This window comes from Cavenderia fasciculata, assembly GCF_000203815.1.
Source record: "Cavenderia fasciculata unplaced genomic scaffold Scf_ET2XIPL01CNAVH-3, whole genome shotgun sequence".
Lineage (NCBI taxonomy): Eukaryota > Evosea > Eumycetozoa > Acytosteliales > Cavenderiaceae > Cavenderia > Cavenderia fasciculata.
Genome location: NW_004457723.1, coordinates 1,168,873 through 1,182,022, shown reverse-complemented (window position 1 = coordinate 1,182,022; position 13,150 = coordinate 1,168,873). Strand labels below are relative to the sequence as shown.

Here is a 13,150-nt window from a genome sequence, read left to right as displayed (position 1 = left end):
TATATATAAAAGAATGTCTGATAAGAAAACAGTTTATATAGGATCACGTAAATCACAATTAGCATTGGTTCAAACACATCATGTGATTGATAGATTGAAAGAATTACATGGATCAAAATACAACTTTGAATTAAAGACTTTGGATACTGTAGGTGATCGTGTACTCAATGTTGCTCTATCAAAGATTGGTGACAAAGGTCTATTTACAAAGGAACTAGAAGATTTAATGATATCTGGTGATATCGATATAGCTGTACATTCATTAAAAGATATACCAACAAAGTATGTATATAAATAAAGATATATATATATATAATATATATGTTTAATGATTAACTTATTTATTTGTTTGTTTCTTTTTTTTTTTAGATTCCCAGAAGGATTAGGATTAGGAGCAATAACAAAAAGAGAAAATTGTTTGGATGCATTTATAGTAAATGCAAGTAAACATAGACCAACATGTACATTGGCTGAATTACCAGAGGGTGCAATTATTGGATCATCATCACTAAGAAGAGTGAGTCAATTGAAACGTGCCTATCCACACTTGCAATTCAAAGACATTAGAGGCAATTTAAATACAAGATTTGAAAAGTTGGAAAAGAGTGGAGAGTATGATGGAATGATTCTGGCGGTTGCCGGTTTGGAACGTTTGGGATGGACCGATAGAATCACAGAGATTATTCAACCAACCGTATCACTCTATGCAGTCGGTCAAGGTGCATTGGGTATAGAGTGTCGTTCAAATGATCCATTGATCATGTCATTGTTGGAACCACTCAACGACAAGGATACCGCCAGTTGTTGTATCGCTGAACGTGCCATGTTGAGTGAATTGGAAGGTGGATGTCACGTTCCAATCGGTGTCATCTCATCTATCGACGTTGAACGCCAATTAATCACACTTGAAGGTATCGTTTTAAATTTGGATGGTAGTAGAGCCATTCGTCTCTCTCATACCGGTCCACTTGCATCATGTCACCAAGTTGGTCGTGAACTTGCTCAACAACTCATTGAAAAAGGTGCAAAAGAAATTTTAAATGATCTTTCAAAATAAATCAAAAACAACACAATCAATCAAACAACATAAACAAAGTAATATATATTATTATACAAAATACAACAATTATTTATTATTATTATTATTTATTTGATTTGATTTTTTTAATAACTCTTTTCAACCCAATTAATTGATTTGGATACTGCTTTATGCCATTCTTTAATTCTGATAGCATTGGATTCAGGAGTGGTGAAGGGTGTGAAAGTTTGGGATACTTTGAATTCCATGGATTGTTTCCAAACGCCGACGGTGAGACCGGCAGCAAAGGCGGCACCAAAACAGGTGGTTTCAGAGTTGTATGGCTTGACAACTGGCAATCCCAAGATATTGGACTGCATCTGCATGAGTAGTTCATTCTTGGTCATACCTCCATCTACACGAAGTTCAGTTAGTTTGGTATTAGCATCTTTTTCCATAGACGACAGTACTTCGTGTGTTTGGAAACAAGTACTCTCCAACATTGCTCGTGCAATGTGACAACGATTAGTTTGATGTGTCATACCAACAATGACACCACGAGCATCGTCTCTCCAATACGGTGCAAATAGTCCCGAAAATGCAGGGACAATGTAAACACCGGCATTATTCTCTACCTTGCCGGCAAGCTCTTCAACTTCATCGGCCGATGATGCAATACCCAAGTTATCAACCAACCATTTGACACCGGCACCAGCTACCGCCACCGACCCCTCCAATGCATAGCATGGTTCGGCGTCCTTGCCCAATTGATAGCATACAGTTGTCAACAGACCATGTGTCGACTGTACAATCTCATTGCCAGTATTGTACAACAAAAAGCAACCTGTTCCATATGTGTTTTTAGCTTGTCCCTTTTTAAAGCACATTTGTCCAACCATTGCACTTTGTTGGTCACCCAATACACTACCAATTGGTATCCCCTCCAATGGTCCCTCTTTTATATATCCATAAATCTCTGATGAACTTTTAATCTTTGGTAATATATTCATTGGTACTTCTAAAAATCTAGAAAAAGAAAAAACAAATCAAATTAATAAACGTAATAATAATGGATAATGAATAGTTTCTTTTGATTGATTTTGATTTCATTTTGTTGATACATACTCACAAATATCTTTATCCCATTGTAAAGTTTTTAAATTCATCAACATTGTACGAGATGCATTGGTTACATCAGTAATATGTACTCCACCACCTGTCAAATTCCAAACCAACCATGAATCTATAGTTCCCATTATTACATCCTCCTCTTCTTTTTGATCTTTTGGTTGAGAGAGATGATTTAATTCTTTTACATTTTCAATTAACCATCTCATTTTAAGAGCACTAAAGTAATTATTGATGGGTAGACCACATAATTGACGTAGATGATTCTTTGATTGATTGTCTCTTTCTTCGTCTGATAGATCCTTGTATTTGGCAAGTTTAGCAGCCTTTTCAGTGAATCTAGATACTAGACTACTGGTACGAGTGTCACACCAAACCACAGCATGATGGTATGGTTGTCCATTGTTTTTATTCCAAGCAATGGTGGTTTCACGTTGATTGGTGATACCAATAGCCTTGATATCACTCTTTTCACCTAATCCCAATCTATAATACTCTTGCATGACATTTTCAATGCATTCATTTGTAAATTTTATAATCTCTTTACCATCATGTTCTACCCATCTAAAAAAGAATCAAGGAAAGAATGAAAGAAAAGAGTTAATCATCAATCTGGAAAGTAATTCTACTTCTACTTCTACTTCTACTTTTATAATTTACATACCCAGGATTTGGATGGTGTTGAGGTAATAGGATTTGATGAGATAATACGGTTTGACCATTACTATCAAACAACATGAATCTTGTACTTGAGGTACCTTGATCGATTGCACCTACATAAGGTTTTACAAATACCATCTTTTCTTTTGATTGATTCTTCTTATTCTTTGTACCAAGAAGACTGCTACTACTAAAATAACGATATTGTTGTTGTTGTGGTTGGTTCAATCGAATTGTAGAACTTTCGTTCTTCTTGTCTATTATACTTGTTGTTGTTGAAGTAGTTGATTGATTGTTCTTTTCAAAGATAAAAGAAGATGAGGAGTAGTAATATACTACTGCAGTTGATTGATGCAGCAACAATGACTTTAATAAATATCTAGTGGTGGTGGTGGTGGTATGTTGTCTTAAGGTGTTGTTCACTAACATTCAAGCGGGGATTGATTGTGCTGTTATTATATATATATATATAAACTTGGAAAGTATGAATGATGATTTGAAAAGTTCAACTTTTCAAGTCTTTTGTTCAAGTTCACTAACTAGTCTTCTTTATCTTTTAATATATATATATATATATACAATCTTAGTATCTATCTATAAAAGATATTGCAAAAAGTGAAGGAAGGGGGATGTGGGGGTGAGTGAGTGGGGAGAAAGAGTTCCAAATGATGTTGTCGGAATATCGATCATCATCGAATTTTCGTTGTTGATGAGTCGGAACCACAACAAAATATGGTGGTTTGGGGAGAATCAATTCAAGAGGTGCAATCATTGCAACCAAATGACAAGTTGAGTGGTGTGTCTGGTGTGTGGTGTTTAGAGGGGGTGGGGTATTTATAATAATGAATGAGTTTTGTGTGTCCATGTGGTTGATCGATCGTAGAGAACAAACGAAAACCAATCAAACCACCCACCTACTCAACTGACCATCACCACCACCACCACCTGCTCTACCTATACACCTGTTCTACCTTTACTCCTGCTTAATCTGATCATCATACATTGATTGGCTGTTGAAATTTTCAACCTTGGATACTCTAAATTTAAATTAGATTGGTTTGTTTGTGTGACACAATTTTTAATGTACAACGTCAATCAATAATATTATTAATATTAAACTTTTTAATTATTCTCTCTCTCTCTCTCTCTCTCTTACATACATTTTCAACCTCCTCTTCAAATATTTGTTATTGTAAATTTTAAAATATTATTTATAGATTCAAAAAAAAGAAAGAAAGAAAAAAGTTATGAATTACTATCAACAATCCTTGTTGAAAAGAGTTTGGTTTTGGTCTCTATTATCGTTGCTCTTGTTAATGATCAGTGGTTTTCAGGTGGTTCAATCTGACATTTGTAAGACATCATATCCTATTCTTTGATTCGGTTAGATTAGATTAGATTTATAAATATTAACATATTGACTACTACTACTATTACTGACTTGCATCCATCAATTCAGTAGGAGAATTAAAGGTGGAATCTAGAAATGCAATAAAATTTGTAATCGTCATTTCCAATGGAGACAAGATCAACTTCCAAACTGATTTAGATTGGGGCATAGTCTTTGGTAGTCAATTTCAACAAACTGGCAAGATGCTGGATAGATCCCATTTTACTTATACGAGTCAAGAAATATATTTCAACTTTAAGGTCAACTCAAATTTAGTGGACCAGTCACCAAATGAACTAGACTCTATCTTCTTTTATCCAAAGGCAACAGATACCACCAACTATTACAACGGACAATTAACAGTGCCATCTTTTATTTATGAAGCCAAAAATGCAGATATTGGCGCCACCTCTATAACATTTATTGGCTATGGAATTGGGAAACCAATCTCTGGTCTACCTACTCAAGTCGTTTTATCACTACTTCCCGTTGGCACTGGTACAGAAAATGCAACAGCACAATTCAAATCACTCATCAATAGTACTGCTTTTACAACAAATGTTCCTTCAACCATTAAATCTGGTAGATTATACAATGTATTAAGTGCAACCGTTCAAAGACCTGATTTCATCTATCTAGGTGAAAATATTACCTTTTCTTTTAATCGTATGTATATTAATAATAATAATAATAATAATAATAATAATAATAATAATAATAATAATAATAATAATAATAATAATAATAATAATAATAATAAAACACATACAAAGCTTGTAATATTAATTACCATTATAATTATTATTATTTAGCACCAACCATTTCAACAATAGTTTGGAATACAAATTCCAATTTTTATACAATTACAGGTACCAATTATTACCCAGGGGTACAAGCAGCTACAGATTTGAAACTCTTTGTAGATGGTCAACTAGTCCCAACACCATTCACCCAAATCAATGATAAAAATATGATTGTTTATGCTCCACCAATCCTAACAGTTGGAACTCATCAACTTAAATTAGATTTAAATGATAATCCTGGTCCTATTTCTCAATTATCTGTTAGTATGTATAATATAATAGTAAAACATTTAAAAATATGTTTATTTATTTTTAATTTTAATTTTTAGAACCAATTGTAACATTTGTATCAAGTGCACCAAAAGCAGGTGGAGAAGTAACAATTAAAGGTTTATTCTTTAATAGAACTAGAAATGATGGATCAAATACCAATATTGTTGTATTACTTGGTACTGAACCATGCTCGATGGTTAAATCTCCAATTGATTCAAATACATTGATTGTATGCATGTTACAAGGTGCAAAGGGGTTAGTTGATCAACCTGTAAAAGTTACAATAGAACAATTAGACTCCAATTTGGATATTAAATTTACACAAGGAATTCCAATGATTGCAAGTTGTTCACAAACACCTGGTCTAGTTACATGTCAAGGTTATAATTTCAACAATCCATCTACCAACCTTAAACTTCCTAATGGAACAGTTATCACTGTAACATCTAGTGATAATCAATTGTCATTTGATTTTACTAATTTAGTTGGACTAAAGAATGGACCAATTCAAGTATTATCAGAGTTTAGAAACTCTACACCATACCCAATTTCATTTATCCCACTTATCAAATCAGTGTCACTGTGTCCAACTGCTGGAGGAGTCATTCAACTCGTTGGAAGTGCATTATCACTAAAGGCAGCTGACAATTCAGATGTCGCAGGTTTCTCAATCTTCTACAAATACCATGGTCAAGAAGTTGTTTGTGATGGTGCCATCCAAGTTAGTGTCGATCATCTATCTTGTAATGCTCAACCTGGTGGAGGTATAAATCTAGACATGTACATTAAAACTGCCGGTGGACAATCTAAAACCATTCCATTTGGATATATTGCCCCCAAGATGATAGACTATTATCAAAGAATCAATGGGTTCTATATTAATGGAACCAATTTAGGATCGGTTGAGGCAGCTGTAAATGTTACAGCCAATTATGGTGGAACTGAATTGACTACAGTATCCTATAGTGATACTGCTGCTGGTTCAGGACTTGAACCACCACCAATTGTCTATATATCGACGGAATCACAAAACGCACAAATGTATTTAACTGTAGAAGGTCAAAAATCAAATGATATCTTGATTGATATTAAACCAACTATAGATAATATCACTCTTGTCCCAACTAGAGGTGGTATTGTTACAGTGAATGGTTACTTTTTCAATACCATCGATCCAAAGAATATAACATTTCTATCGGGTGATGTACAATGTACCAATCTAACGATTGTATCAACCAAACAATTTTATTGTAATGCACCAGATGGATTTGGTAAAAATAGACCTGTTACACTACGAGTCAACAACAAGAATACTTCAACATTTGATCCAATAGTAGATCTTTCCTATCAACCTCCATCTATTGATTCTACAACCTCTGCCAACTACACTGGTGGTCTAATTACCATCGTCGGTTCAAATTTCCATATTGGATCAACCAATGTAACCATTGGTGAAGAAGTACCTGTCAATTGTGAAATTAGAAATATTATAGATTACAATAGAATCGTTTGTTATCTAAAGAAATGGAATAATGATGATGGTATACTTAAAAATGAAACTTATCTTGTTACTATTACTGTTGGTGATCAATCAATTAGTAAATTAGATTATAAATGGGGTCGTAAGTAAAATAGAAAGAAAAAGAAAATAGAAAATAGAATAGTATACATATTAATTATTATTTTCTTTTTTTCTATTTTTAGTTGAAGGATATAATTATGGAATTTCAAAAGAACAACCAAAGAAATGGTTGATAGCAGCTATTGTTATACCTGTAGCTGCTGGTGTATTGGCAGTTGGTGCAATTGGTTTTATCTTGTACAAGAAACATCTAAAGTTTAAGAAACTTCAATCAATGTATAAAAAATAATAACAACCATCAAAAAATTAATAATCACCATCCATCTCCTCCACATTTTTTAAATTATTTGTACAAATATACCCACCCACCCTACCAAAAGAAGATAATAAATAATAAGTATCGCATATTCTATTCTTTTTTTTTAAAAATATTCTATACTTCTTTTTTTACTTTTTAATTTATTGTTCTTCAGCATTTGAAGACTTGAAAATATTGAAACCAGTAAAACTAGTAGTGACGGCAACATGGGGGATTTGTGGATGCCAGTGGACTTCTTTGACGTCAGATTGACCTTGATGGATAAAGAATAGTTGCGGGGGGATTTGGTAGTCGTCTTGGTCGTTTTCGCCCTTGACACCTTGGAATTCTTCGGTATCCTCTTCGAGTGAGAAATCCCAGATGGTGACTTGGTTGTCGGCCGAGGCAACGATGACTTGTGACTCGTCCCATGGGTTCCATTGGATCGAAGTGATTGGACCGGTATGGTAGTTAAAGTGTGAGACGGGCTCGTGTGACTTAAAGTTACGGAGATCCCAGACACGGAAGGAGCCGTCGTCGCAACCAGACACGATCAAGTACTCGACACGACGCGACCACGAGATGACATTGACGTCGGCGTCGTGAGCTTGCACCGAGATGGCGGGCTTGGAGTGTTGACGGATATCCCAGATCTTGATGGACTTGTCCGTAGAACTGCTTGCAAAGACGCTCTCTTCGCTTGGCGACCACTGGATGTCTTCGACCGAGCCAGTGTGGCCCTTGTAGGCGACCGTGTCGGTCTTCCAGGCAGCGCCGGCCGCCGATGTGACGTGGATGTTGTGTGCGCAGTCACCCGAGGCCAAACGACCAAGAGCGATGGGCGACCAGTCCAAAGCATACCCTTCGTCGGTGTGTGCCGACACCACGTGGATGGGGCCTTGACCCTTGACAGCCTTGTTGTCGTCAGTGTCCAAACGTTTCAAATTGTTTTGTATGTCCCAAATGTAAACCTGACGACTGTCAGACCACGTGGCCACAATATTTGATTGTTGATCCATTGCTCTAATTCTATTTACACAACCGTTATGTGGGATGGAGCTGGTCACCAACTCAACCTCTCTGTCGGTATCTATATTTTCGTCTTCATCGTCGTCTTGGTCGACATCTGATGCATCATCATCCTCATCCTCGTCATGTTTGGTCTTGTGTAATTCAGATATTTTCATTACCAATATTCTATTATTCTTTGCTTGATCTGCTTGTGTTCCTGCTACCATATACATTGTATGTGGATACTAAAAGAAAAAAGTAGAAAGTAGAGAGAGTAGAGAAAGAGGGAATATGAATATGAATATTGATTGTACTACTACGTTTAGTTTGTTCTTTTGTTTGTTTAGTTTTGTGTTTACATACTTTATTTCTTTGATTTCCTAAAGTATCTTTGAGAGGTTGGAAACTGAGACATGGCCATTCGACAGTCATTGAATGCATCATATCGTATGCAGTACTGTCGTATGTAAGATATTCATCGTCTTCGAGTGCATCGACACCTGGACGCCATACACGGGTAGGTGCATTTGATTTACCCTCTTCTTCATCGTCCATCTCGGCATCACCACCTTCTTCTCCACCACCTGTTTGGTCATCATCTTGTTCCTCTTCGATGACTTCGTCCCCTTCGAATTCATCGTCGCTTTCCTCTATATTATCTTGTTCCTCGTCGTCTTTATCGTCTCCATAGTCTTCAAACTCTATATCTTCAAATTGTCTCTTTTTCTCCATTCTCTTCCTACACACTTTGATAAAATACAAATAGAATTCGTTTCGTTCGGTTTTTTGATTCAGTAGAGAGAATTTAATTTTTTTTTTTTTTTTAAATTAATTATTTTATTTTATTTATTTTTTAAAACAAGTATTAATGAGGGTAGTATTATCAATAATATAATATATTATCTCTCTCATCTGATCAATATATTGAGATACAATTGTTTATGTGAAATATAATATAAATGAGATGAAACACTAATCAAGATTGACAAAAATTAATTTCTCTCCTCTCTCACTCTCTTGCTTGAGGACATTCAATTCCAACCTCTCTCCTCACAACCTCTCACAACCTCCCTCTCTCTCTTATAGTTATAGTTGTTCTACTTGTATTGTTTTTGTGGTATAAGGACATTACAACCTTGGTATACTGAGATTTAAAGACAATGGCCTTTATCGAGGTTGTTGTAACATTCAAAATAGCATTTTCGCTTAAGTGCGAATTCTCCAACCCCTCTCCTCTGTCTTCTCACACCACCTCGTCACAAAAACATGTCAATTTAATTAAATTAAATTAATTTTTTAAAAAACAAAACAACATTAATATAAAGTAGAAAAGTAAGAGAGAGATAAAAGAGATACACACAATACACAATTACAAATATTATTATTATTATTATTCATATTAAATTAAATATATATATAAATATTTAAATAAATTTATTTCATACAGACAGCACCTGACCTGCATCAAATTAATTTAGATAACATAGAGAAAGAGATAACATAAACAAAAAATGTCGTATGTATTATTAAAGAAGAGAACGAATAAAAGAATGAATGTTTAGTTACATGCAAACAACAGAAACAACAGTATTATAAATAGATACAGATAACATAACATTGGCATATTAGCAAACAAACCAATAAACAGAGAGACCAATATAACTAATCGTCGTCATTATCATTCTATACAGAACATATAACGGAAACATGGATAAAGTACATTCAACTCAACAACAAGTTGACCAAGTTGCAGGTGTTATGCACAATGCAATCGGTACAATGATCGATAATCAAACCAAGGTATCAGAGTTGCAACAAAAGAGTGAAAATATGAAAGAGGGTGCTGCTCAATTCAAGAAAAAGACAAATGAAGTAAAGAGATTGATGTGGTGCAGAAATATGAAGGTATGACTTACTACAACTACTATTGAGAGAATTATCTATTCAATTATACTAATCTACCATTCTTTTTTCTTATTATTAGATAACACTTATTATTGCATTGGTTGTTTTAATTATTTTGGCTATTATCATTATCCCAATTGTATTAAAATTTACATAAATACAATATCCTCCACCCCTTTTTCTTTTTTAAATATATACTTACATAATTGGTTTAAACCAACAAACATTCATTATACTATTTGATGATTGGAACAAATAGTATGATGATCATACTGCGTTTTTTAAAAAACAAATCCATCAACCAACCAAACAATTACAACCATAACAACACAATAACAAACAACAATTGTATAGTTAGAACAAAACACACATATATATATATAAATGCATTTAAACCAAAAATGGTTGATATGCGCCACTACCTCTAGATAATACTACCCAACCAAGAAGTTGAACCAACCCATTTATTTCTTTTTAAAAAAACAAACCAAAATAATACACATATATATATAACTTTTGGTTAATTACTGTAATTCTTCCATAAATCTTCAAAAAAGATTGTATTGTATTGTATTTGTATTGGACTGGGTAAATAATAATTTGTTGTTGGTATGATTTGCCATTGATTTTTGGATTATAAATATATACAGAATTTGCCAATAATACCAAGATACTCGCGATTATCCAATCCAATCCAATTTGTTCTTTTTTCTCTGTCTCTGTCTGTGATGTTACGCGTTATTATATTATTATTATTATTAAAGTGGTTGACTACATGAAGGACAATTGTTATTTTTCTTTTTCCAGGTTTCCAAACAATGTGGATGCATCTTTGCATTACAACGTTCACAATCATCGATATGATTCTAAATAAATAAAGAATAATAGAGTGATTAGATTTATATATATTATATAAATGTGTCCATTGAATGTGTTGTTGTTGTTTGGTTTCTTACATTTTGAACTAATACACGTTGATGACATAAACAACATTCAGGTAAATCGACTAGAAGTGGACCAAGATCCATGATTGATCGATCACTAAGAGAAATGGTAGTGTTTGAAGTTTCTTTGAGCCAACCATCTTCTTTAAATATTCTAATGATTCTTTCAGCTTTGGTCATTGTCATATCTTTGATACCTTTGGAGAGATCGACCAAAGCAGATGTTCTAGCTTCACCCCCATTGGCCAACATTGCCTCTACGATTACCTTGAAATAGGTGGTTTCAACAGGTGCATATTTAGTTGCTAGTTTTGATCCTTCGTCTATCTTTAAATTGACCAAACACCAATATTGTTTGTTGGCAGTACGAAGATTCGATATCTTTAAACTGACACTAATAATTGAACTATTAATCTTATTTATATAATCATTTGGTGTTCCATTTGTTTCTAAAATGAAGAAAGATATAGAATAAGAATATGATTCGAATGTGTATATATGTATGTCATCTGATTCATTCAAATCAATCATACCTCTATAATAATTTTTAATCGATGATACTATTTTAGCTAGTGTTGATTGTTCTATGATTCTTCGATCGATAAATGTCTGTAATAATGCTTGATGCTTTTCATCGAGTGGTATATCTCGAACATCATTCATATCATCATCAGAGTCTCCCATCTTCTATCTATATCTATATCTATCTTAATATCTATACTGTAATCTATTTTTGAAAAGAGAGATATACAAATGAACGACCGATTGATTCGAATTTAATTACTACTTTTTTTGAAAATAATGCCGGGAAACTATAATTATTTATACATGTATGCAAGTTTATTTAGATTATATTATATTTTATATTATGTAGTATCCATTTGATTAGAATAATATTGGATAGGTAAAATAATTGGGTGGTCTTGGTCATTCATAACATCTTCTTCTCCTACTCCTCCATCACCATCACCATTATTATCATTATCATCTGCTTCTTCTCCATCAGGAATAAAACCACGAACACCATCTTGATTTATATCAAATGGTGCATCAGATGGTTGTATTAAAGATGATTTATAGATATGACAATGTCGTTGTTGATCCTTCCAGTATAGGAATACACGGTTAGCACAATAATTGCCTAAATTAAAACATGGAACTAGCATCGATTGATTGTTTGGTAGTATTTTAGTTGTAACTTGGTTCATAATGACTACTGCCACATTGTATTGTTCGGCAATAGATAATAGATTCTGTGTCATTGATGATAATATTCTCTTTCTTGCTCCCATATCACTAAAATGTCTACGAAATGGGTATGCAATACTATCAATTATAATTAATTTAATCTAGGAAAGATATGTTGTTAGAACTTGTAGTACATCAATCCATCTTTCTTTTTCTTTTTCTTTCTTTCTTACATTTCTATCATTTTCCAAAACTAAAGGTAAATGATGTATAAAAGCAACTTGTTCAATGTAATGGTGAATCTTGTAGTACATTATATTTTCGAGTATAGAGTCTACTGTTATTTGATTGGCAGCATCTTTTTCTTGGTCGGTTCCTGTTTGACCCATTATTTGTAAATGTTCTATTAAACTATCAGCCATTTGTTTTACTCTATCAACATAGAAACCTCCCTCTGTATCAATAAAGATACACTTTCCTTCAACACCATATAATATCTTTGGTATACAACAATTTACTGCTAATTGAAATGCTAATTGTGTCTAAATAATATAATAAATTAGTTCATTTGATTTCTATATATCTCATGTGATATCTATCTATTTATCTATTTATATAGTTTGTTACCTTTCCTACACCAGGAGCACCACAAAACTCTGTTATTCTTTGAAGAGGGATACCTCCACCCAACATATTATCCAACTCTCTACAAAAGGTGATAATATTTTGAGGTTGTGCATCTGCTACCAAATGATCGAGTGCACTTACTCCTTCACCTCCTTGTGAACTCTGATGTACATTGATATATTGATCGAAATACATATATATGTAAAAAAAATGCAAATAAATATGAATGAAGATTTGGGAGTTCAAGAAATCTGAAACTTAAAAATACTTAGAATTTAATATTTATTAATAAATATTACAAAGAGATATATATACATATTAAA

The 13,150-nt window shown here is 33.4% G+C and overlaps 7 protein-coding genes across 7 annotated transcripts; 3 read left to right on the top strand and 4 right to left on the bottom strand.

The window, feature by feature from the left end:
- Nucleotides 1–13: 13 nt before the first annotated feature.
- Nucleotides 14–1,057, top strand: hemC (porphobilinogen deaminase; the record flags this gene model as incomplete). Its single annotated transcript, XM_004367115.1, has 2 exons — nt 14–282; nt 370–1,057. The coding sequence occupies 2 exons, from the start codon at nt 14–16 to the stop codon at nt 1,055–1,057; spliced, it is 957 nt and encodes a 318-aa protein (XP_004367172.1).
- Nucleotides 1,058–1,164: 107 nt separating this feature from the next.
- On the bottom strand, nt 1,165–3,235 carry DFA_07308 (Glycerol kinase 2; the record flags this gene model as incomplete). The annotated part of the gene is made up of 3 exons (XM_004367114.1): nt 1,165–2,044; nt 2,144–2,710; nt 2,811–3,235. The coding sequence occupies 3 exons, from the start codon at nt 3,233–3,235 to the stop codon at nt 1,165–1,167; spliced, it is 1,872 nt and encodes a 623-aa protein (XP_004367171.1).
- A 413-nt stretch (nt 3,236–3,648) lies between these two features.
- On the top strand, nt 3,649–7,143 carry tgrC1 (signal protein; the record flags this gene model as incomplete). Its single annotated transcript, XM_004367113.1, has 6 exons — nt 3,649–3,661; nt 4,024–4,143; nt 4,269–4,862; nt 5,009–5,263; nt 5,329–6,894; nt 6,977–7,143. 6 exons carry the CDS (start codon nt 3,649–3,651, stop codon nt 7,141–7,143), a joined length of 2,715 nt encoding a protein of 904 aa, XP_004367170.1.
- Nucleotides 7,144–7,313: 170 nt separating this feature from the next.
- Nucleotides 7,314–8,895, bottom strand: grwd1 (glutamate-rich WD repeat-containing protein 1; the record flags this gene model as incomplete). The annotated part of the gene is made up of 2 exons (XM_004367112.1): nt 7,314–8,408; nt 8,527–8,895. 2 exons carry the CDS (start codon nt 8,893–8,895, stop codon nt 7,314–7,316), a joined length of 1,464 nt encoding a protein of 487 aa, XP_004367169.1.
- Nucleotides 8,896–9,870: 975 nt separating this feature from the next.
- sybA (synaptobrevin domain-containing protein) lies at nt 9,871–10,225 on the top strand (the record flags this gene model as incomplete). Its single annotated transcript, XM_004367111.1, has 2 exons — nt 9,871–10,068; nt 10,148–10,225. 2 exons carry the CDS (start codon nt 9,871–9,873, stop codon nt 10,223–10,225), a joined length of 276 nt encoding a protein of 91 aa, XP_004367168.1.
- A 601-nt stretch (nt 10,226–10,826) lies between these two features.
- Nucleotides 10,827–11,696, bottom strand: DFA_07304 (uncharacterized protein; the record flags this gene model as incomplete). Its single annotated transcript, XM_004367110.1, has 3 exons — nt 10,827–10,934; nt 11,025–11,461; nt 11,546–11,696. The coding sequence occupies 3 exons, from the start codon at nt 11,694–11,696 to the stop codon at nt 10,827–10,829; spliced, it is 696 nt and encodes a 231-aa protein (XP_004367167.1).
- Nucleotides 11,697–11,878: 182 nt separating this feature from the next.
- Nucleotides 11,879–13,022, bottom strand: DFA_07303 (putative DNA repair protein; the record flags this gene model as incomplete). The annotated part of the gene is made up of 3 exons (XM_004367109.1): nt 11,879–12,361; nt 12,434–12,742; nt 12,828–13,022. 3 exons carry the CDS (start codon nt 13,020–13,022, stop codon nt 11,879–11,881), a joined length of 987 nt encoding a protein of 328 aa, XP_004367166.1.
- Nucleotides 13,023–13,150: the final 128 nt, after the last annotated feature.